This window comes from Colossoma macropomum, unplaced genomic scaffold, assembly GCF_904425465.1.
Source record: "Colossoma macropomum unplaced genomic scaffold, Colossoma_macropomum, whole genome shotgun sequence".
In the NCBI taxonomy this organism is placed as follows: domain Eukaryota; kingdom Metazoa; phylum Chordata; class Actinopteri; order Characiformes; family Serrasalmidae; genus Colossoma; species Colossoma macropomum.
This window is the reverse complement of record NW_023494793.1, coordinates 20,402,298-20,427,059: the sequence shown is the minus strand read 5'-3', so window position 1 is coordinate 20,427,059 and position 24,762 is coordinate 20,402,298. Positions and strand designations below refer to the sequence as shown.

Genomic DNA, 24,762 nt, shown 5'->3' with positions numbered 1-24,762 from the left:
GCAGCTTCTTTGATTTGCTAATTTGCTGTTTTTGTCTATTTCTTTTATTCAGTAACAGCTTTTTTGACAGCTACTCATCCTTTCAGACTCATAGTGCTGAGTTGTCTTCTCACAGTGGAAGGATGGACAGAAACACCTGTGGATTTGTTCAGATCTGAAGTAAGAGTGGAGCTTTTTCTCTATGTCTTTTAATGATATTGAACTACAAACTTAAAGTCTTGTAAACTTGGTGGCCTATGAATTTGGACAGCACTGTACATTTTAGAGATCTAGAAAGCCAACCGACGTTAAGCTTTTGAAGCCACAGCTCCAGCTGGGCATACTCCACATTAATTCCACACAGCATTCCACACAGACTTTCATTGATTCCTGTCAAATGGCAATGGTCTTCCTTTTTAAGGAATGTGGCAGAACCAACCCTCTATTATAGCCCAAACACACCAACTGTTTATAAATAAATAAACAAATAAATAAATAGAAGAAAATAAAAGATGGTGAGAGAGAATAAGGAAGGGAACAAAGAGTGCATTCAGGGTCACATTAGATGGTCCAAAAATGGACTCCAGACCAAGTTAAAAAATCTCTGAGTCACAGCTCCACAACCTCTCCATTGTAATAATATGCAGCATCTCTGATAACCAATGTTTGAAACATGATGTAGAAGCGGATTTCCAATTCAAAAGAGGAACCTTTTTAGCCACAACCATGCCAGCCATTAAGGCTTTTTGCTGAACATATGGAAGGGTGGACATCTGAGAATCCACAGATCATAAGGACAGGGTCAGGATGTAAGTGTGTGCTAAGCATTTCAGAGAACCCCTGAAAAACACTCAACCAGAAGTTCTGCAACAGAGGGCACGAGCAGAACAAGTGTGCTAGAGATCCATCGGCTGTTTTACATTTACCACAGGCTGAAGACACAGAGCAGTAGATTTTGCTTAATTAATGTTTTATGAATCAGTTTAAACTGGATCAACCTGTATCTAGAATTTATAGAGAAGCTTGATATCCTGGACAGGCTCTCCTCTGTTAAAGGGCTGTTAAGCTCATGGGTAACACTTTATTTTAAGTGGTCCTTAATAAACTCTTAATAGAGCATCAGTAACACAACAACAACATATCAGCGAAGTAGCAGTAGTAGAGCATCTGAATACATTGAGGTAAATATCTTGAAGATGAACTGTTGATACATTACTTCCATTAAGTAGATGTTTTGTTAACATGTGACATGTCCAGTTATAGAAAGCTGTCAGCAGCATGTCTATAACAGCTTGTTGAGGACATTGAGATGGTCTGTATTATAGCTGTTAGACGTTCAGTCACCTCTCAGGTTAAACATCTACAGATATGAATTTGAACACCAAATAAAGTAAAAACAACTGAATTCAGCAGATTGTAAACAAATTTTATTCACACAGTTAAACAAACACCTACTGATAATCTACTGACTGTAATTACTGCTGCTACATCACTGATGTGTTGTTGTTACGTTACTGAGAGTCTGTTAAGTGTTTATTTCATCTAAAAAGGACCAATCAAAATAAAGTGTTACCAGTTCATGCTCCCAGGTCTCCCTGAGACGTTTGGCACTGGGATGTGAGAAGAACATTGAAACAAAGCGGGACAACCGAATATCTAGAAGATGGATCTGGACAAAACAATTCAAAGAGTGGACGGTCATCAGGATTGACTGTAAAGTTAGAAACTGTAGATAGAGTGAAACGGGCAGAATTTCATAGTAAAATAGTAACAAGTTCTCCTTCTTGGTTTCATGCTGTCGCTCCCATAGCCATTTTTTTATGCCATGTTTATGTCTTGGTTCTCCATGCTTCTCCCAACTCCGCCCATCATCTGTATCTAGTGATTATGTCCACCTGTGCCTCATTCCAGCCCTGTTCACCATAACATTCACACTGCTTGTTTTGTGGTCTTGGTCTTTTTTATATTATATTATTTTATGTTATTCTAGTCTTTGTAGTTGTTTAGTATTATCCCTTAGTATTATTATGTTTATACCCCGTACCTCTCTTTTTATTGGTTTCCTGACCCTGGACTGTTTCAGCTACTCTGATATTTTTTTCACAGTAAAGTTCTCTCTTACATGCACTTTGCTTCACCTCCATCAGTACAATAATGCATTTTTTTAATGTAAAAATGAAAAACAATAAATAAATAAATAGCTTGTGAGTCCATAGTGAGTCTATAATATGCATATATATGTAGGTGCTTAAGACATAATGTGTGAGAGCCATAAAGGCTCAACAATACTATTTGCAAATATAAAATATATTTAAAACTAATAATTAATGAGAAATATAATGTCACTTTCAAAAAAAAAAAAAGAATCATGAATAGACCAACAAAAATGATGCAAAATCACTTAAACATCTTTTCACTAACTGCCATTAAAAGTTAAGAACATATTTGCACTCTCCTGTAAAGGGGTAACTCCCAAAAGTTACCAGTTTAGAGATATATGTTTCACTTGGGATAGTGACGATATTGTATCATCAACCAACATATTCAACACTGTTTACAAACTCACCACCAAATAAACAGTAATTGGCATTATAATGTGCAGAAGTGTGTTCTCTGCAGATGACATGTACTTGTTTTCACTTAGAAAATAAAAAAAAACAAGGGATTTAACCAATCTTTTGCATACGACTGGTTTCCTTAATTATGCCCATAGACCACACTTTCCAGTGTGGAGAGGAAGGACCAGTAAGATGATATATAGAATGATGTCACCAGCTATCTAGGTCTTTAACATGTTTATTTGGAGGTACTCCAAAACCAGGATTGAGAACCACTGCATTAAATTACACCATACCAAGAAAAACAACCTAAAAAAAAGAACAAAAAACACACCACCATGTGCTTTCATTTTGTAGTGAATGGAACGAGGTACTTGCCAGCAGCAGATGCTCAAAATACGATACGTCCAATCCCATCATGTGAGAACATGGTGAGATAATTCATGACAAGATCTTTGCCAGAGAGCTACCCAGACGGTGGTGTTAAAACTGGCAGAGTGGGGCTCCCCCTGCAGCGGCGTGCGTAGGCTAATCTCACCTGAGCTCAGCGTGCCGTCCTTGTTGATAAGCGCGAGGACACAGGGGTAATCAGGCAGGGGCTTGGGCTCGGGCTCCAGGAGTTGGAGGCGATGGGTGGTGACAGGAGGGAAGCGGTACAGCTGAAAGGTGAAATGGACAGAGCTCGGCCAATTCGCGGGCACGCCTGCCTGGGGGACCCTGTGGACATCAAGGAATTATGGGTGAAGACAGAGCCCAGTCTGGAGCGAAGATTGAAACACTGAAATGATCTAAGCCATGTCAAAATTTAAGACATTTTCCAGACATGTCTAATCAATTAGAAGATCATTTCCTAGCAGTGGGGAACTTCATATTAAGACTTCCAAGTCAATGATTTCTGTAAAATAATAATAATGATTTTAAAATAACAATAAAAATGTTAAAAATGTATAAAATTTAAGTTCAATCATTGCGCTTTTTGTACTTAAACTCTGCCCAAATTGTAATAATACTATTATTTCATTGTTGAGTTTTGGTGGGAAAACAAAGCCTTAAATTCAAGATTTGTCTTCTCCATTGTATCTAGGTAGATGCAGCCAAACGAGCTCTCTCATTGATTAGGCCTTCAGGATCTAAACTGAAGGCCTAATGTGTCTGATTAACCACCAACGTATTTAGGAAGTGACAGTGTAATCAACCAATCATGTTTTGATTTCCGATGGGATGGACAGTTTTGTGAGAGATGTCATTTTAGACTTTCTGGATGTCCTAGATTAGTCACTGACTCCAAGTATGAGTGGTGATATAACTGGGTTTCAGTTCGATGTCAGAAATGGAACACTGTGGCTGCAGCTCTATGCCAGGGCTCTTTACTATATAACTTTTTACAAGATAAAATATATGTTAATACGTGTGTTAGGATCTTCAAATAAACATGGAGCATCTTTTACAAGCACAATCATCTAGAACAGCCAAAAAAATGTTCATATGAATCGCCATTAGCTAAGTGCTAACATACGACCCATAGGGGAACTAGCAGAAACTAGCATCATCAAAGGGGTTTGCTTTTATTTGCTCCTTTTTTTGACAGAGTTAGGGTTAAACTTGAGGCACAGCTGTAATAGCCATAATTTGTCACTGTTTCCTAACAAGTTAAAACTCAGCTGAGGAGCAGTCAGACCAGAGTTATGAGGCCATTTGTACATATCGAATAGATCTGAAAAAGCCTGAATCTCAGCTGGGGCAGTACGTGTCCACTCAGACCTGTTAAGGCTTCAGAGTGATCCAGGATCATTAAAATGACCCTGACAAATATTACTTTAATCAGGAACCTTTGATGTTCTGTATTTTCAATCTAATTTCTACTTCTGTCAATATGGTCTTCAGACTTAAGTTCCACAAAAAACAGTGGACTATTCTTCAATAAATATTTAGTGTTTAAAAAAAAAGGAAAAAGAGTATTATTTATGTAGTGGTAAATGAAAGGAACAGTAACAGTATGCAATAGTAATGACTAATGGCTTTAACAGAAGCTGTCATAATTTATTTAGAAGTGACTGCACTGCCTTCCGCATGAAGTATAAAATCCCATTCTGCAGTTGTGAAAATTCCCATGTCACAAAGTGACATTATATTTATGATCTCATAATTCTCTCAGAACGTGCGAGCAAATCATAAAGTAAATCAGTCTATTTAAATCACGTGGTGCCTCAGCAGTTCCTGGACGCAAGATCGATAACTTTCTTGCAAATTCATTGCTCTCTGCCCTTTCACTGTCACAGGAAAGAAAAATCAATATGAATATAGTTATTTGTGATTGGGTGAAGGTTGCTTTCTTGGCTGGAATTATTACCTAAACATGACGCAAGAAAATGAAAATTAATTATGTCCACTATAATTCAACAGCACAGTATAAATTTATATATATATATATTTACACCACTACGTATATACACACTTTTTATATTAAAAAAAAAACAAAAAACAGAAACAAACTGAACACTAATATTCTAATCTACATATAAAGTACAAAATCTCTCTCATTTTCTATCTCACATTGTGTACTTATGTGTTTTATGATGTTTTAATAGATTGTAGATAGAAGTTAGTGATGTCACTGACTGTTGTTTTTGTTTTTTTCTTCATAGCTCGCACAATGTCTCTGTCATCAACTGCTGCTGTTTTCCCTAGCCGACCTGTTTAATGTCTGGATGTTAATACACCAGTGGTTACTTTCTTTTCAGTATGTTCCAAATTGTTGTATTAGCTATGCTCAATGCTTGTGTAATGGCTTTGATCAGATTTTTTTTTACAAACAAATGCAGTCTTTATGGACCAAACCCAGGGCTCAAACCAAGAGCAGACATTCAGAGCTATTAACTGTTTAAACAATCAATCTAACAGGGCCCATCTGGGCAACAAGAAACACCTGTCAGTCACATGTTCTACAACCCCATTTCCAAAAAAGTTGGGACGCTGTGCAGAATGTAAATAAAAATAAGATGCAATGATATGCAAATCGTGTAAACCATATTTTTAAAGGAAAATACTACGAAGACAACATACCAAATGTTGAAACTGAGAAATTTGACTGTTTTTTGAAAAATATATGCCCATTTTGAATCCGATGCCAAAAACACCTTCTAAAAAAGTTGGGATGGGGGCGTGTTTACCACTGTGTTTCATCACCTCTTCTTTTAATAACACTCTGTAAGTGTGTGGGAACTGGGGAGACCAACTGCTGTAGTTTTGAAAGAGAAATGTTTTCTAGTTCTTGCTTAACATAGGATTTTAGCTGCCCAACATTTCGGGGTCTCCTTTGTGGTATTTTTCATTTCATAATGTGCCAAATGTTTTCAGTGGTGACAGGTCTGGACTGCAGGTGGGCCAGTTTAGGACCTGGGCTTTTTTTACTGCAGAGCCATGCTGTTGTAATACATGAAGAATGTGGTTTGGCATCGTCTTGCTGAAATAATCAAGGCCTTCCCTGAAAAAGACGTTGTCTGGATGGCAGCATATGTTGCCAAAACATACATATATCGTTCAGCATTAATGGTGCCTTCACAGATGTGCAGGTCACCCATGCCATGTGCACTAATGCTCCCCCAAACCATCATGAATACTGGCTTTTGAACAGTGCACTGATAACAAGCTGAGTGGTCTTTAGCCTGGAGGACACAGTGTCCATGATTTCCAAAAACAATTTCAAATGTTGATTAGGGACACTTCCCATCAGTCCATTTTAAATGAGCTCAGACCCAGAGAAGGTGGCAGCATTTCTGGATCCTGTGTCATGATCATTAGATCATTTGTGGATGCAGCGACGAACTGTTTTCACAGACAGTGGTTTTCCGTCCCAACTTTTTGGAACATGTTATTGGCATCAAATTCAAAATGGGCAAATATTTTTCAAAAAACAATGAAATTTCTCAGTTTCAACATTTGATATGTTGTCTTTGTACTATTTTCAATTAAACATAGGGTTTAAATGATTTGCAAATCATTGCAATTTTTTTTTATTTATATTTTGCACAGCGTCCCAACGTTTTTGGAAATGGGGTTGTAATATTTTTTCGCAAGGTGGCATGTTCTAAGTTGTTTAACACATCTAGATGTGAATAATAGGAAATGAAAGCTGAAATTCTCATCACCTTATATTCATCTTTTGATCTCAAACTCAAATGTCTTCAGTGTATTGCAAAAACAATAGAACAGGCCTTGGCATTCCACTACTTTCAGAGGAGACTGTAACTGAATGAAAACTAAATCTAAAGGCTTATGTTAAAATGCAGTGGTTTTCAAAACACTCCTCAGGGACCCCCAGACAGTCCACATCCCTCTGTGTTGGGATGACACAGCAAAAGTGTGTACTGTCTGGGTGTCCCTGAGGACTGGTTTGAGAACCACTCTTCAAATGTAAATGAAATATTCTTCTAAAACAAATTAAAACAGTAAAGTTAAATCCTGTATGCAAAATATTTAAAAAAACAATCATTGATATTATATAATTTAATGAATAATTAATCATAATTAATAATTAAAATCATACAAAATTGACAAAAAGTGGTTTTCAGAGCAGTGTTTTTTTTTGGTTTTTTTTGGAAAAGCTTCTCAGGTTTCTCCTCACAAAGCTGCTCGAGCAAATGATCAATAGTGTGTAAAGCTGTATCAGGACAAAAGGGGGACACATTTCTGAAAAGGCTCTGAAATACAAGAGCAGAGTTGTTAGAACAGTTTGATTTGTTAACTTTTTTTTGGTTTCTGTATAAATGCATAATAATTTCAGAGCTCTGTTGTCTTCATTATTATCCTACAATGTGGAAAGTAGTAAAAAATAATCTACTTTTCTATGGGTAGGTGTGTATATGCAATGTGTGCATATTCATTTTCAGAGATGTTGCATGATTAATAATAATAATAAAAAAAGAAAATAAATAAATGAACAACACAAGTGTATAAATATATAAATAAGTGAATAAAATAAATTAATCAAAGTCCTCGGTGACATTTCTGAGCTGAAAAGGGGATCTAAAGAGCGTGCCTCTATCCTCTACGCAGAATAAATTAAAACGGAGGGATAGATTAAGGAGGGATGATTGCTTTCTTTGCCTTCTGTGGGAAGATTAGCAATCTATCACTTAGCATTAGATAAGGATGGAATTGCATATGGACAATCACCATACACACCCGCACACAAACATGCACACACGCACACACACACGCACACACACACGCACACACACACACACACACCTCAGAAGTCACAATTTAAACATTATTCACTGAGAAAGCGAGCTGACCTCTGAGTCAATCAGCCAAGCAAGCATTCATCTATTAGAGTCGTCTTCTTCACATCAAGTCAAGGCTTCACTCATCAATATTCATCATGTAAACAGACGACAAGAATAAATACACAGGTCAGGTGAAAGAGAAATAACACATGCACATGTTCGCTCTCTCTAAACCCCCACATACACACACACACACGCACACACACACACACACAGACATGGGCAATTTAATGCAGAGGCTTACCTGAGCTCAAAGGAGACTTTCAATGATTTTCCTAAAATTCTGCATAATTACATGGTTAAGATGTAAACAAAGTCATTCCGGGGGATTTGGTGTGAAATGCTCCGTTCTGGAGAAACATAACTAGTAGAATTGTTCACAGTAGTGGTGATAGGAACCAGACGTCTGAAGCATGTGAAGCCTCTAAACGTTCTCACAAGAAACTAGATGGAAATGAAAGATGAAATGGTTCTCAGAGCTCTTAGACATTGTTTTATGGTAGTTCTGAGATGTTGACTGTTTATTCCTCCATCACCTCTAGTTCTTGTTTGCTTTTTTTGTAAACACTTGGTTTGATGTTTTCCCCCATTTTGCTCCTGAGAGCAAATTAAACCTAATAACAGAAAGAACAGTTAATAATAATTCTAAATGTATCTCGTCATTTATGGTATGGGGTAAAATGCAACGTAGCTCAACATAAGAAAACAATGAAAACAATGAACTTTTTCTTAAGAAAGTCTAAAGAAAACAATTAAGATTATCTTGAGAATATTTGAGAACTTCTCAAAGTTTTTTTTGAGAATTGCATTTAAGAAGATTCTTATGAACTTCTTAGTGTTTGTCTTAAGAACCTTCACAAGTTTTTTCTTAACAAAGTTTTTGTGAATCTGGCCCCTGGTTCCCACCGCCACCACTGTAAGTTGGTTTCTCTACAATGAACCATTTCATATCAAACCATTCATGAAGCAATACGTTACTCAAATGAATAACAAAAAGAAAAAATGTAAAATGGAAATTTTGTGTAAATCTTAATTTAGCTTAGATAAATGTGTATGTTTGATCACCAGTGTAGTTTTTATCAGGTGAGGCAGCTACACAATCAGCTGTTCAGTGTGATCAAAAATGAATTTAAATAGCTGTCTTTCAACTGATCCATCTATTGGCTGGTGAATATTAACTGTGTATGTAATATTGTCCCCATATCCACTTTAATCTTCATTAATACGTGACTAAAATGAAGGTAAAAATCATTGGCTAGCTGCCTTAGAGCCACTGTCGTTCATGTTGCTTCTTCATGGAAAAGAGAGATGAAAAATGATTTTCATCTGATTATGCTGGTCTGTATCTTGTATTATGTTTTGAAAACACTGCAGTGGGTTTAAAATGCATGAACTAAACAAGTCTGGGACAAGAAGTGCTGAAGCTAAGTATCTACTTTCTTCTTAATCACTGGGCTTTGTATGAAGGCTAAGAGGGAAGCTTGTTGAAATAAACAAAAACATTTAAATCCCTTTCAAATATAATTAGGTAATTAGGATTTTGTTTGTGTGTGTGCGTGTGTGTTGTGTGTGTGTGTGTGTGTGTGTGTGTGTGTGTGTGTGTGTGTGTGTGTGTGTGTGTGTGCACGTGTGAATGTGCATTTTCTCTCACAAAGAGCAAACTGGTTTGCATGAATGTAGCTTATGTAGATTTAGTACAGAGACACACAAACAAAAAAAAAATTCAAAAGTTCATCTGGTTGCCGTGCGTCACAACACAGCATGCAAGACTACAAGATCAAAAAGCTGAGAGTTTGCATTCTTTATCACACAGGACAAGTGAGAGAGAGAGAGAGAGAGAGAGAGAGATAAGAGGACATAGACAGTGAGAGGGGAAAGAGAGGAAAGATAAAGAGAGAGAGAGAGAGAGAGAGAGAGAGAGAGAGAGAGAGAGAGACAGAGAAGGAAAGAAAGAGAGCAAGAGAGAAAGAAAGAAGAACAGAAGGAAAAGAAAAGGACAGTAAGAGAGACAGAGAGAGAGAGAGAGAAAGAGAAATGGAATGAAAACGATAGAGAGGCAGAAGGAAAGGGAGAGAAAAACAGAAAATAGAGAGAGAAAACAGCAAGAGAGAAAAATAGGAAAAAGGAAAAGAGGAGAGCAGAAAAAAGGAGAATAGAAAGGCAGAGAAAGAGAGATAAAAGAGAAAGACATGTAAAGAAGCACAGAAGAATAGAGAGAGAAAGAGAAAAGCTGTGACGAATAGAAAGAAAGAAAGAAAGAAAGAAAGAAAAAGAAAGCAAAAGGAAGAAGAAGAAGAAGAAGAAGAAGAAGAAGAAGAAGAAAGAGGGAAATTGTCAAACAGCACCGCAGGCTGTTGTCCTTTCTGAAGGCACAGAGAGAAGAGTGATAAAAACAAATAATATCCCTCGCTTCACTCATTTTGCAGATGTGAAACTGCACTCCTGCCTCCTCCTGCTGAAAAGTGCTGAAGACATGATAAAAGAGGAGAAAGGCAGAGCATTTCCTCTTCATCCATCACTTTCTTGTTTTCAGATGTCGGGGAAGAAGACCAGAGACCGTGTATTAACAGTTCTGGCACAGCCGCCGTTGCCGAGAGCTGCTGGTTCCAGAGACAACGTCAATGTGGAGATATGCCTGTGTTCCACTTAGTTTTGGGGCTGTCAGTTGGAAGATATGTTTACGTTACCATAAGAATGGAGGTCAGGGGCTAAACACAGCCAGGAGCTCCAGTACAGGGATGTGAGCCTCACAGAGCACAGCAGTGGTGAATGGAAAAAGGATGTCACGGCCTGCGTTTAGAGCACTGTTGCTGCAGGCTGGATCACATTCTCCTGCAACAGAATGATCTGTAAATCTTTCATTCCTCTCCAATAGCTCCTCAGGACTAGCAGTGCTGCACACTCAGGGCTGGGTAGCTCACGGTGGGCAGAGCCATGACAGCAGCGGTGCTCCAATAAGCGAGAGCGTTCAGGCCAATATGCTCAGAGTAATAAACAGTATTTCAGTAAACACACAGTCTAACTCATCTGCACTTTTTCCCAATAGAAGCACTCCATGTTAAATTTCATCAGTAGCACACGTTACTGAAGGACTGAAGCAGGTACTGGATGGTACCTGTACATACTGGACTTCTTAAAGGAGATATTCAGAACGTTAAGCTAATATAAACATTATAACTTATAGCTTATAACATTTATATTTAGTCTAATGCTGGTGTTTCTTTTCTCAGCTTTCTAAGACTTTTGCATAGTGTACAGCACAGGTTCTTAACCTGGGGGTTGGAACGTGGTTCCAGGGGGGTCGCGTGAGCTGTGCTACAAAGAGGGGGTCGTGAAATAATTTTAACCCCAAAGAAGGGTCACAAGGTGAAAGTGGTTAAGAACTCCTGGAGACTGTTTACACCTTGCTTTAATGTGTGTTTTTTGATCGTATCTGGACAAATTTTGGCCAGATTCAATTTACACTTACCACTAAAATGCATCCTCAGTTTGACTGCATGGGATCCAATCGTTCTTTTCCCATGTAAAAAGCATATCAACACATAAGTCGAATGAAGCACAAAGGTACCATTAATGCTGAACGAGCAACACATGCCGCCATCCAGATGACGTCTTTTTCAGAGACGTCTTCTTTTAGCAAGACAACGTCAAACCACATTCGGCACATTTTACAACAGCATGGCTCCATAGTAAAAGAGTCCAGGTGTTAAAGAGGCCTGCCTGACCTGTCACCCACTGAAAACATCTGGTGCATTATCAAACACAAATGACAACAAAGAAGTCCCCAAAACTGTTGAGCAGCTGAAATCCTATATCAAACAAAAATGGGAAAACATTTCACTCTCAAAACTACAGCAGTTGGTCTCCTCAGTTCCCAAACGCTTACAGAGTGTGATGTAAAGAGGTGATGTAACACAGAGGTAAACAAGCTCCTGTCCCAACCGTTTTGAAACGTGTTGCTGGAGTCACATTTAAAATAGTGTTTTCAAAAACAATACAATTTTTCAGTTTCAACACTTACTTTGTTATCTTTGTATTATTTTCAATTACACACAGGGTTTAAATGATGTGCACAATCGTGCATTCTGTTACATTTTGCACAGCGTCTCAACCTTTTTGGAAATGGGGTTGCATTTTATTTATTATTTTTAGTAAATACTGTACTAACATTTCATATGTTTAATGTTCTTGTAACTTCGTCATTCTCGTACTTTTTTTATTCTTTGTCTTTACTGTATATCTATCTATAAACTATATCTATAAACATCCTCTACACAGAACATACTCCTGTGCACGCATCGTTTTTGGGTGAATTTAACACATTGGGGAATAAAAATAAATAAATAAAATATAAAATGTGTGGGAAAAATATATATAATATATATATATATATATATATATAATATATAAAATTTCATATAAAAAAACAAATTTGGTTTGATTCGATTGAGAGCTTTTCCTCTAATTCGGCTACTCTACTAGTATCAGAAGGACGCATGAGTGCATGTGCGCACACAAACAGACCTGGTAAAAGCCAGAAACTGAAGGATGAGTGTGTTGGCCTGCAGTGGGTCTGCCTCTTCTCTCTGGGGGTCAAAGTTCACTGGCTCGGCTGGATCCAGCACCTCAGCCACCTGGCCGAGCTCGTCGCGTATCTCAGGAAAGCGGGAGGAGAAGAGATGAGCCAAAGAGCCGCGCGAGCTTGTCCTGCTGGAGCTGAGGAGAGAAGGAGACAGGAGTGTTCACAGTTCCATACACCGACAGTGTAGAGGTGAGCATTAATCTAATTTTTCACCTATTTTATTTATCATAACATTGTTTCTTTAAAACCTAATTATGTTAATAGTTTCACTATAGCTCTTATTGGAAAAGAATGCAAGTGGCAAATTGTTTACCTAAGACACAGCACATTATGCAATCACTAATTTACTTATTCTCTTTTTCGCCAATTACTTATTGTACTGTAATCATTTGTTGTGTGTATGAACGTGGTATCAGTGGTATCAGTGGTAACAGCGCTTCTGCTTTCCTCCTACTTACTGGCACATTTCTCATTATCTGGGTGTTTTGCTGAAACAATTATTGCAAAACCTTTTTCCATATTGCCCAACTCTACAACTGCGACTCTCCTGCATTCATGCATTGCAATCCAATTGCAAATGTATGTGAGGTGAAAGAACATGTACTCCCCTTAAACTCCAGAGCACCTGAGATGTGAGAATGGAGAAGCCCCAGAGAGCAGACCAGGAAAACAGCCTGAGGGCCAGAGTACTGCTCTCTTTCAGTTTATGCCTATTGTTCAATTCAACCATTACACTGCTTCTCCACAGCTTTGGTGTCCATGGGGCACTATAGCCCAGACATGTTGCATCAGCAAGGGTTAAATAGGAATTTGTGAGGTGGTGGAGCTCTGCTTTTTAATGGGCAGTATCAATGCGTAAATAATATAATTCAATTCAATATAATTCAAATTATCTTATTATATGGAGTTATCAGCATTAATACAAAAAAATTCAAACAAGTTTTAATATATTTATTATGTCCATATCTATCCAGCTAGGTACAAGTGTGACTTTTTCAAAGCCATCCTGAAATCAAAATTCACATTTTTTTACCTTATTAGTTCATGTCATTAGTCATATTATGCATGATTCAACATAGTATATTATTTTAAAAAAATCTTCTTTTCCCACAATCCTTGACTTGTCTGCCTCTCAAATGTCTTCCGAGTTTTGATTACATCACTGAGTGCAAGTGGGTGACAATAATATTAACTAATAAAATTATGTTTTGTAGTTTTACCAAGATGTTTCATTTCCCCTACCCTCATCCATCATTTAACAAAACATCTGTCTCAGAGACCCTCTTTGATTTCATAATTCTCTCTGAAAATACATTATGATTTCTGACTTACATTAAGGGTAAGAGCATTTAGCGAGCTGGCAAAATGGAAAAGAAAATCTGACTCAGATTACACTCACTTGATCACTTGTACCTGCACTACACTATAATGTCGGTGTCGCTGCTGTGCTGACAATAGTTAACTGGTTAGTGGTGGACCTGTGGTGGCCCCCTTGACTGATGGACTGGGAAAATGAGGGCTAATAAACTTTGCAGCAACAGAAAAGTTACAGTCTTAATGTAAATGTAAATGTGAGCGCACCTATGTGCTTGGTTTTTCTGATAAAATGTCCAATGAGGATAGTTACAAGATAGATGTCCCTAATAAACGTGCAACTCTGGAGTGCACACTGAATGCATTTTTTGCAGCTGAGCAGTCTCCCTTTTTTATTTTCAATGGGAAAGACACACAGTTGCGCACAGTTTTTGCCTGCTGAAAGCTTCGTGGTTTGAGCGGGGCTCTTTGGGTACTCAGAGTTGAAAAAAGTTCAATTTAAAGCAGTCAGATATCCTTATTCTGTGCTGACCAACCAGATCAAAGGTTAAAGAGCTCATTACAGTCGATGGAGGAGAGATCGCTAACAGCACGTTTACTAGTTAATAGCACTACTTTTTGCTTATACCAGAGGTCGGCAACCCAAATGTTGAGAAGAGCCACTTTGTCCTTTCAACAAAAGTCAAACCACCTTTTACTGAAGTAACGTTTTACCATCTTGGTTGTAAATATGACTCAGTACGTGCTAGTGTCCTAGTATAGGTTAACAAATCTAAACAAAAACACAGACTTACTTTGAGCTTTTAAGCTTTAGCTCAGCTGTAACTGCTTTTCTCGCATCCCTGGTAGGAAGCTTTTCCTCAAAAGTAAAACATTTTCATGTAAAATGTCTCTCAACATTTGATTTTTGATGAAGCTAAAGTCAGCTTCTCATTCGCCAGCTTCTTGTTTGAATGTTCCCGCTCCATCTTAAATGGTGCCTGATGTGCCAGAATGAAACTGCTGCACCATTTAAGGTGGAACAGAAAAATTCAAATGAGAAACTGACTTCAGCTTAGCAACTTTTAGTGTTTGACAGTTTCTCGATGTAGATTAAACATATCAGGAAACCAGCTGAAAGGTTATAAATGCAAATAAGTCCATTAGTCTCCAAATTATCAATGTTCATCTTAAATCTTTCTCTTTGCCTTTTCATTAGCTACTAGCTAGGCGAGATTGTTGTCTGCATTGCTTTGTGACCAGCAGTCTGCACACCAACCTTCAGGGTTAAAGGGTGAATTAGCATTTATAGGACACATTAAGTCATAGGACACACAGTGTTTAAGACCATTTATTGTTAAAACTGTGTTAGAATGATCAGCAGAGCTTTATTTTACTGCAAAGGAGGATTATTTTATTTTTACCTAAAAATCTAATTCTGCAAAGCTGCTGACCTGTACATATCAAAACATTAGCTTGCTAGCACAGCTAGGGTCTTATAAGTGCAGTGCTTGAGATTTTTTATTGTTTCGTATATATTTTTAATTAACAAGCAACACATTTGGCTAATTTTAGTTAGCCAGTTAGCTATTGCCAGCTGTTGCTTAGCAACAGGGAGAAACACAGCTAGGCACCACTCAGAAATACGCAGCAGTGTGACCTTTCCCAAAAAAAAGAAAAAGGTGTGGTGCACCACCTCCAGAGAAACGCAGCACCTTCAGAGAAACGCAGTGTGAACCCCGCTAAGTGTATAGTGCCAGAATCCAACTCCTCTGGCTGCTGACATAAACCAAAGGTGTGGGAGCTCTGCTGTGATGCGCTTCGGCCCAATTTAACCCCTGTGCCTCACCAAACCTCCAATTTCACAAAAGGGTAAAGCAGTTCAGTAACTTCTAGCAAACCCAATAAGTACAGGCCGCACAGGCAGAGACGGAGGGATTTCTACTGTATCAGTGCACTCTCTCTTTCCAGCGTTCAGAGTGAACCGGAGCAACACAGCAGTTTGTCATTTCTCTCAATTTCAAAGAACAACTGTTACACACCCAGAACTCAAGATGACCGCACTCAAAACTCATAACATCGTAATTAAGTAGCAGTTTCAGGCAGGAACACCACAGACTGCTAATGAGATGAGTAACTGACAAACCTTTTTAGAACAGTGACATTGCAACATTCCACACTATGCCACTTAAAATATCCATCATGAAGAAACAGTGGCATTATTTTGCACTCACTGAGGTCTTGCTGGAGTTTAAAATGCCACCTCCACACAATCTACCTCCACAAACAGCTGCAGCATCTGACCAAACGCATTAGTGAATCATTCTGGTACACCCCGCAACCCGCTCGAGCATTAGAGTAACAAACACACATATAGCTTAAAATATATAGTGGTTACAGCATTCTCACAGACTTCACTGTCCACTCGAGAGATTTAGAGACCTACGAGTGGACATTATGCTGGTAAATTTGCAATGCAGCACTTTGCCATAATAGCTTAAATTCGGGGCTTTATGGTTCTATGACCTCAGCTCATTTGTTTCTGAGTCTGTTCTGAAAAGAGCCCCCCACCACCACTTACTGAAAATCATAACCTCCCACAAGCGGCGGATAACTGTATTTTAAATGTGTCCCTTTTGATACAGAGAGAAAATTGTAACAGTATGAGAAAAAAGAAAAAAAAGAAAAAAAAAAACAGAAACACGATGATGCAGAGAGCAGGAGGAAGAGTAAAACACTGCCTCTGGCTGCAGCGATACTGTGCGATAAGCTCTATATGAGATTTATGATGGTGAATTTTTTATAGTAGAAGTGAGCTTTGCCAGTGCGGTGTGAATACAGATGAAAGTGCAGGGTTTCCATATGGCAGTGAAGTGAATAGCGTGAACAGCCTCCAGCAGTTATTTGAATACTGCTACAGCCAGAAAGAGTCACCGCTTCATATCACACCACTGTCACATATAGAGTGAAAGACCTATTATCAATCATTCCTCACTTTCTAAATTTCACAAATAATAAAGGCTGTCATTACCAAATATACTAGTAATGGAGTAATCCGCAAATCATTGTAATGATTACATTATTAATCAGAGGCCAAACAAAGTAAATAACCATACCTGATCAATAACAAGCAATGCATATGTTCCAAAGATTTATTAGAATAAGATCAACTAAGAAGCCTTTAAAAGACATTATAGACCAGATCCAAAATGTGTACTGATTAAATTAATGTTTAGTTTGTTAAAGTAGCTAATCGCACAAACTGTGCATAGGACCACCTACAAACTATGTGCAAACACAGTGCAAATTATTAAAAAAATCTTTGTATGATACAGAAAATAAGTACCAGAATGATGACTAAAACACCTAGCAAAGTTTGAATGTGGGGGAAAAAAGGTGCCTAAAAGTCTGAGAACTAGATGTGGCACTAATATTCTGATGAGCACACGATTTTATTTGGTAACATTTTAAAGAAAATAAGGTTATAATTCACTTTACTGCTTAATCCAGGGAACGCTGGTGTGGTAGGGTGAACAGATGAACAGATGAATGGAGGTTTTGGTAGCTCAGTCATGCTCGCTAGGTTAGCTTTTGTTTGTCGTTAGCTTTCTCTCATTAAGTTTCTCTGTTGAGACTGTTGGGGAACCCAGATTTGTTAAAGCTATATGGGTGGGTCACATCAAGTCACATCAGCCTTCTGATTGGTGAGGACACTGCTTAAGTACGTATTACCCAAGATTAGGACTGGTCAGTTTACAGTTCTTTCCCACCAAAACATTCTATAATGATGTTGCTCTAATGTCTTGACCTGCAAAATCTATTCAATATTGATATTGGTTTGATAGCTGTTATAACCATATAAATTCTTTTTTAAACAGGGTAGCAATCATATTTTCTTTTAAAGTTATTTACCACTGTTGAAAATGTATAAACTAGCCTTTGTACTTGGACTGGTGAGTAAACTTTTGTCGTTGGATTTAAGTTTATATTTTGAGCCTAAACATGACTCAAGAATTATACTGTTTTCAGAATTTGTGAAAGGGCTACTGATCTAGGCATTGTACCATGAAGGTCACTTGGGGTCTTCTGTATGATGCAAAACACTGTCCACTCTTAAAAAGCATGTCAGAATAAAAATAACCTTGTTGTTAGTTGTGTCATGTGACAGTGGAGGAAATTAAGTCAGATACTTTTGAAGCTACCTTACTTTACATGTTGCGTCTTTACAGATTTCAAACATAAAACCAAGCCAAATATTTTTATTTAGAACATGAGACGACTAAATTACTCTTTTTAACAGTTTATTTAATCTTCATATACTGTACAGCTGGAGTCTCACACCAACAAACATTTGTAGACTTTTGAAGAAATGCCTAAAATGAATTTTATTTTAATGTATTGGAAATGTATGTAAATTCACATAAAGAAGGAACTGTAGAATGTGATGTATTCTCATGATGTGATTGTATGTGATGTAATATCTCAATCCACCATAAAGAAGGAACTGTAGAATGTGATGTACAGTACATCATGTATTTGTTAAATTATTATAATACTACATAATTATAAGAATCATAGGCAGCCCTATAAATAATTGCTTCAGATTTACACATATAAATATCATTAAAGGGGAAAAAGGAAAAAGAAAAAAAAGTTATCTACTGATTTCCTACACTTTGTAGGACTGATGTTGGTGACAACTGCAATCTAGCATGGATTTTTATTTCTTACAGCACTACAATTTTTTCAAACACGAAACTACACGAAACACTGTCCACTAGCAAAAGAAAGCATTTCTGTTAAGGCTTAAAACACAGCTATAAACGTCACCCCAACAACCACTGCATTTTCTTAAGCATGTGAGCGCGCATGCGTCAGCAGTGTAACGAGCATTCTTGATCAATGGCATCATTTTACTGGACTCATTTAATCATATACAATTATAGGAGTGAAGTCATTACACCAGCTCCTCCATCAGTAGTTTTTAATTTGCTCTACACAAACAGGAAAATAATGCAACCTATGGATCATGGTAATTTTCTGCCAAATTAAACATTTATAATCCTCCTTTATTAGTTTGCACATTTTCTCCCCCTTTGTTTCATGCACAGTTCTGATGAGGACAGTCACTGTGGAAGCAGTATGTAAGTTAGTGATAAAGACAGCAAATTTTCTGTTTGACCTTAAATGCTGCAGCAATTACATCCTAAACATGCCAGAATAGCGGTGTCATTTAAGGTGGAACGTAAAACATGAATAAGGAGCTAACTTCACTCTTCTCAGAATGTCACAAAGTGTTCACGTGAACTGCCGGGAGCTTAGTGCTAACAAACTTCTTTTTTTGACATTTACAGCCCAAATTGAGGAACTAGATGATTTTTTTGATATGAAGTTGGTGTACCTTCAAAATGATTTTGAAGCTGTTATTTTAAGGTACATTTTTTACATAATGTTGCTTTGACAAATGCCCTCAAGCGTCAACTTTGCCACTGTGGGCATCACTGCTATAGCTAATATGCTATATTGCTATATGCACCTGGTAAGATGTGCTGGTAAATTAGGCCTACTTGTTTTGACACAGCTGAAATAACACCACCAAAGAAAGACATTACATTTCTGGTAATAGCTGACCTTTAAGGTATGAAAAGTTGTAGTGGACGCTGTAATGGCAGATACGCACGCCTAACAATCTACTACAGCTGCTCAAAGACACAGCGCTCATTACATACATGAGCCAGAGAGAAAGTAAATATCTGCAGGAATATCCTTGGGAAAAATCCCCATCCATAAAGTCTGCTTTTCAGGAAAAGAGATTAGACAACTTCAAATTAACAAGATATTCATAGGAAAATTAATAAAGCAATGTCTTTTTTCATCCTTTCCCAAAGCAGTATCTTAATTCAGCCCAACTGTATTACTATTCCGACTGTGTTTTAAAAGACCTCACAGAGATATTACCAAACTGAAGGACTAGCTCTCATAGTTACAGTTCGCCACTGCTCTCTTTACCATTAATGTGTTAATAATAATAATAATAATAATAATAAAAAAAATCAATATTTTACAAACTATTATAAAACAATGTCTCAAGTATATGGCAGCAAATTCATTACCATGTTGTGCGGCTCTGTTCGGCAGCGTTTAGAGTAGCACGGTAATGAAAATGGTGAGTTTAACCTGCAGCATCTATATGCCTGTGTGAAGGGGAGTCAGATTCTGCTGGAGAGGCAGAATTCAGCACAACACCGGCAAAGACAACATCGGAACAGAACAAAGCATGTTGACTTATAACGTAGAGCAATATTACAGGATTTTATGAAAGGAGGTTGCAAACTTTCAAGACTTATTTGGCGTGAAACTGACAAAGACTAACCAAAATATTTGGCGTGAGATTTTCTTTGCACACTAGCCTGAAACAGGACTGAGGTCAGATGACTTTTGGCATCTGGAGAAACTACGAAATTCTGTGAGACAGGGATGACACAGATAAGGTTACAGTCTACGTCCCAATCTTTCATGAATAACATTGGCAGGAATGTACATTCTGCAGTCGGATTTCTGTTGTTTTCTCATTAACCATGAGACTGTCCTGCATCCTTTTATCTATTTTAGCTCTTAGTAAAAGCTAGTCTGAGATTTACTCTTGTCTGGTCTCTTGCTCAGTCATTCTCTTTTTTTCTTCCTCGCTTCCTCCAACATGTTCTTTGGTCTTTTCGTAGCCTCTGCCATGATGTCCATGCTGGGAATACTGAGCTGGTTTCTTCTTATAGCTAGTTGAAGCCCCATTGTTACTGGTGTGTGATGTGGTACCATAAAGCCCTATGCAGTTCTTGCAAGAGGTCCTGTTCCCGTTCCTCTAAAGTTACACAGTGCTACAGCAGGCATTTCAAGCCCAGAGTGCTACTGACAAAAATGCCATTCTCTCTATTATAAGTTGGTGTACCATCAAAAAGATTTTGAAGCTGTTATTTTAAGGTAAGATTTTTACATAATGTTGCTTTGACAAATGCCCTCAAGGGTCAACTCTGGCCTGTGGGTCCCACTATGGGCATCACCGCTATAGCGTCCTGGTAAGATGTGCTGGTAAATTAGGCCTACTTGTTTTGACACATAGCTAAAATAACACTATCAAAGAAAGACATTACATTTCTGGTAATAGCTGACCTTTAAGAAATTGTCTGAAAAGTTGTAGTGGACTCTGCAATGGCAGATACGCATGCCAATTTACTACAGCTGCTCAGAGACACAGCACTCATTACATACATGAGCCAGAGAGAAAGTAAATATCTGCAGGAATATCCTTGGGAAAAATCCCCATCCATAAAGTCTGCTTTTCAGGAAAAGAGATTAGACAACTTCAAATTAACAAGATATTCATAGGAAAATTAATAAAGCAACGTCTTTTTTTCATTCTTTCCCAAAGCAGTATCTTAATTCAGCCCAACTGTATTACTATTCCGACTGTGTTTTAAAAGACCTCTCAGAGATATTTCTGCGCAGATTAATTACCATTTTTTTTTAGCATGTTCATTTGTAGAAAGTGGGAAGCTAGAGAGGTATATAGTGGGATCTGTGTCTACATAAAGCAAGGGCCTCCAAACATTTTCATCCAGAGGGCAAATATGCAACCCACTGGGGTCTATGCACCACAAAATGAGAATGTCTATACTAGTGGCTTTGGAAATATCATGACACTTATTGGTCTGGAGAACTATGGTGGACAGCTCTTATCTGCACTACAGGGCAACAGCTTGTAAGCTATATTAATTTTGGTATAAATGAATGAATGAATGAATGAATGAATGATAATGAAAAAAATGGACTTAATTTAAAAATGGATCAACTAACTGAGTCATTTATTTTGTCCTGGTCATTATCCTGTAGAGATTTAGTGCAGTGCAGAATAAGTCAATCTGCATCACAAATTAAAGGTTATTTCATGGCTTTTTGGTAGCCAAAAACAAACAAGCTAGGAAACTTAGCCTGCTTGTTTGTTTTTGGTCAAATTATCACAAACAGGTACTGAATTTATGATGCAAATTAACTTCCCAAATTGATATTTCCTGCTTCTTTGTTTTTGTTTTTGCTTACCAAAAAAGCGTTGAAATGATTAGAATTTATGATGCAAAAACAAACAAACAAACAAATCTGCCTTTAATTAGTGACGACTAAATCTGTACTTTAGAATATGCAATATCAAAGTATTCTAAAACATTCTGGAAACTTCAAAAGAGCACTGCTTGCTTCCACACTTTCAGTTGAATTTTTAAAGTAGAAACCGCTCCAGTCTTTCTAGTAGAGCTCTGAGCCACTGGATAAAGTAGGATCAGCTCCTAGAGGAAAACATCTCATACAGCCTCATATCTGCTGCTTCAAGGCCAAAGCTTTCTCACATGTGGATAGAACCAGCCACAGCACTGAGTCTGTGCTCGTGTGTGTAAAAAGAGAAAGAGCAAGCAAGAGAGATGACCACTAAGGTGTGAAGTGAGGCAGCAGAAACCCAAACCCTCTGTGTGTGTGTGTGTGTGTGTGTGTGTGTGTCTGCGCAAAGCATGTGTGATACTGACCCTGGTGCGTGAGTTCCCAATGTAATGACTGGGGCATGGACAGGAGTGAAGGTCAGCTCACGCAGATTGCACTCTTCTTCTTTCTCATCCCTCATTTCCTCTCTCTCCATCGCACTGACCTCCAGGTGTGCTATGCTGCCTGCAGCAGGATGTTCCTGACACACACACACAACAAACAAACACACTGTTTTTACACATTATCAGAACATTTGTATTATATATGCACTTATGATTAATACTGTCCCATATGTTTTCTATTTACGTCAGTTTATTAGATAACACTTTATTTGAACGCTGCTACATAACATTGATGTTATCATGCCAAAAACACATCATGACAGGTGCTGTTACAAGCTGTCGTGACAGATTAAGCCTGGCAACATAAAAGGGTCATGTTATCATTATCCTTAAATTAGCATGTGATATAAACTGTCAAGATATCAAACATTATTTCAGCTGTCATTACATTTACCAGTAATGGTAACATGACACTGTTATATTACTAAACAAAATCTGCTATGACAACTCATGACAGCATATGACACCTGCCATAACATGTTTATGTTAATGTGGCAAGGTTGAAATAAAGTGTTACTGTTTATTGTTACTAACTGCTGTCAAGTCGGTTCCGACTCCTGGTGACCATATGAATAGTGTCCCGAATATCCTGTAGTCTTTCGACTCTTTTGGCTCCTTAATGGCTTTTTCATTATTCCTCTGAGTGTATCCATCTGTTTTGTTGCTGGTCGTTCTCATCCTCTTTTACCTTCAACAGCTTTCAGAGTAACTGGTTCTTCTAATATGTTTTGTTATCTAGGCTTCGAGTGAGAGGTGGGGCGTGATTTAGTCAAAGATTTATTCGTTTTTACTGCTGTCCACTGTTAAAAGTCACCAACACTTACAAGTTTAAAGGCATCAATATTTTTCCTGCCTTGCTTTTTATTGTCCAACCTTCACATCCTTGAAGAACCACAGAAAAGACCATAATCTGGACAATTCTGATCTTTATTTGTAGACATATTATTGCCATTGAAGTTCTTGTTGTGTCGAGTGTCAATCTGTGTCAAATTTCTCAAAGCTGCTCAGCACTTCTAGACCATCAGTAGCCATGTTTACATGCAGCCTAATAATCCATTAATAACCCGACTAATAGCTCAATCGGATACAATACGTCCATGTATACCCATCAATTGGAATAGACTTGTCCAACTGAGGCCATTCGGAATACAATTTCCATCCTATTGAACGAGGTGGGTAATCCTGTAAATAATCCATTAAACAGAAGAATAATAACCATGTAAATGCCTGTATCCGATTACATTCCCAATCGGAAAGTTTAAGCATGTTCTGCGCATATGCATTTGCGTCATAGCGATCACTTTCACCGTTTAACATGGCGGGAGCAGAAACTGGTCTGCAGAGGAGACAAAGTTTATGTCCAGCTTATGCGTCTCACAGCATGCCGTCTTCCTCTCGCCCTTCTTTAACAAGCACAATGTGAAGTACATTAAAAACACAAGCACTGATTACTGCTGCTCATCTCACTCTGACTGGACTTAGGTGATGCTCGTTGTCATGGTAACATCTACACTAAGAGGGACTCTACTCTAATTTTGGATCGAATTGCTTGTTATGTGCATGTAAACGCAGAGTTTCCAACAGATTGTTGAGTAGTGTGCATATAAACACCTCGCTCTTCATTTATAATTGGAATGTATTCAACTGAATTGGCAATGATCTTTGCATGTAAACACAGCCAGTGATAACATCAGTGGTCTTTGGTGCTGTCAAAACTTTTTTCCCTTCATATTGAGGTGAAGTCCCAATTTTTACTCTGTTTTTACTTTCCATATAAGAGCCTTCAGGTCTTCCTGATTTTTTGGCATGAGTTTCATGTCATCTGCATATCAAAGGCTACTGATGTTTCTTCCACCTCAACCATCTTCCTCCAGTCCTGAGTCTCTTTTTATATGTTCAGAATATTGGTTACATAAGTTTGGTGACAGTATGCAGCCTTGTCTAACTCCTGTGCTGATGTGGAACCAGCCTGTTTGTCCATATTCTGTCCTGACTGTGGCTTGCTGGTCAGTGTAGAGGTCCCTCATTAGAACAATGAGATGCTCTGGTAGTCATACATATGTCCCATATGTATTATGAAAATTACAAACAATACTGGGCTGCCATGCGGAGAGGCTTGTAATTAGCTAAACAAACACACTGGCATACATAAAATACCACTTATTTTACTAATATCATTTGTCTTTATAGTAATGCAGGTGCATTTCTTACTAAATTAATGCTTAATGAGCAGACAATTAGTTTTTCTGTAATCTAATTTTTCTCAGGTACCCAAAACAGTACCTATATGTAACAATATGGTGTTGTTATGTACAGAATATATGTGATAATGTCCTTTCTGTGTTATACCAACCAAATTCACATTTGCATAGTCATCAGCAGTAACTCATACCATCATTATGTGGAGAGAGAATCAG

At 37.8% G+C, this 24,762-nt stretch overlaps 1 protein-coding gene across 1 annotated transcript in view; it reads right to left on the bottom strand.

Annotated features, from left to right (window-relative positions):
* nphp4 (nephronophthisis 4) overlaps positions 1-24,762 on the bottom strand; it is a 262,276-nt gene that overhangs the window by 61,460 nt on the left and 176,054 nt on the right. The window contains exons 13-15 of the mRNA XM_036578771.1: positions 22,268-22,422; positions 12,350-12,541; positions 3,076-3,254 (exon numbers count right to left, since the gene is read on the bottom strand). Of these exons, the coding sequence (XP_036434664.1) occupies positions 3,076-3,254; positions 12,350-12,541; positions 22,268-22,422 (526 nt within the window). The remainder of the gene's footprint in view (positions 1-3,075; positions 3,255-12,349; positions 12,542-22,267; positions 22,423-24,762) is intronic.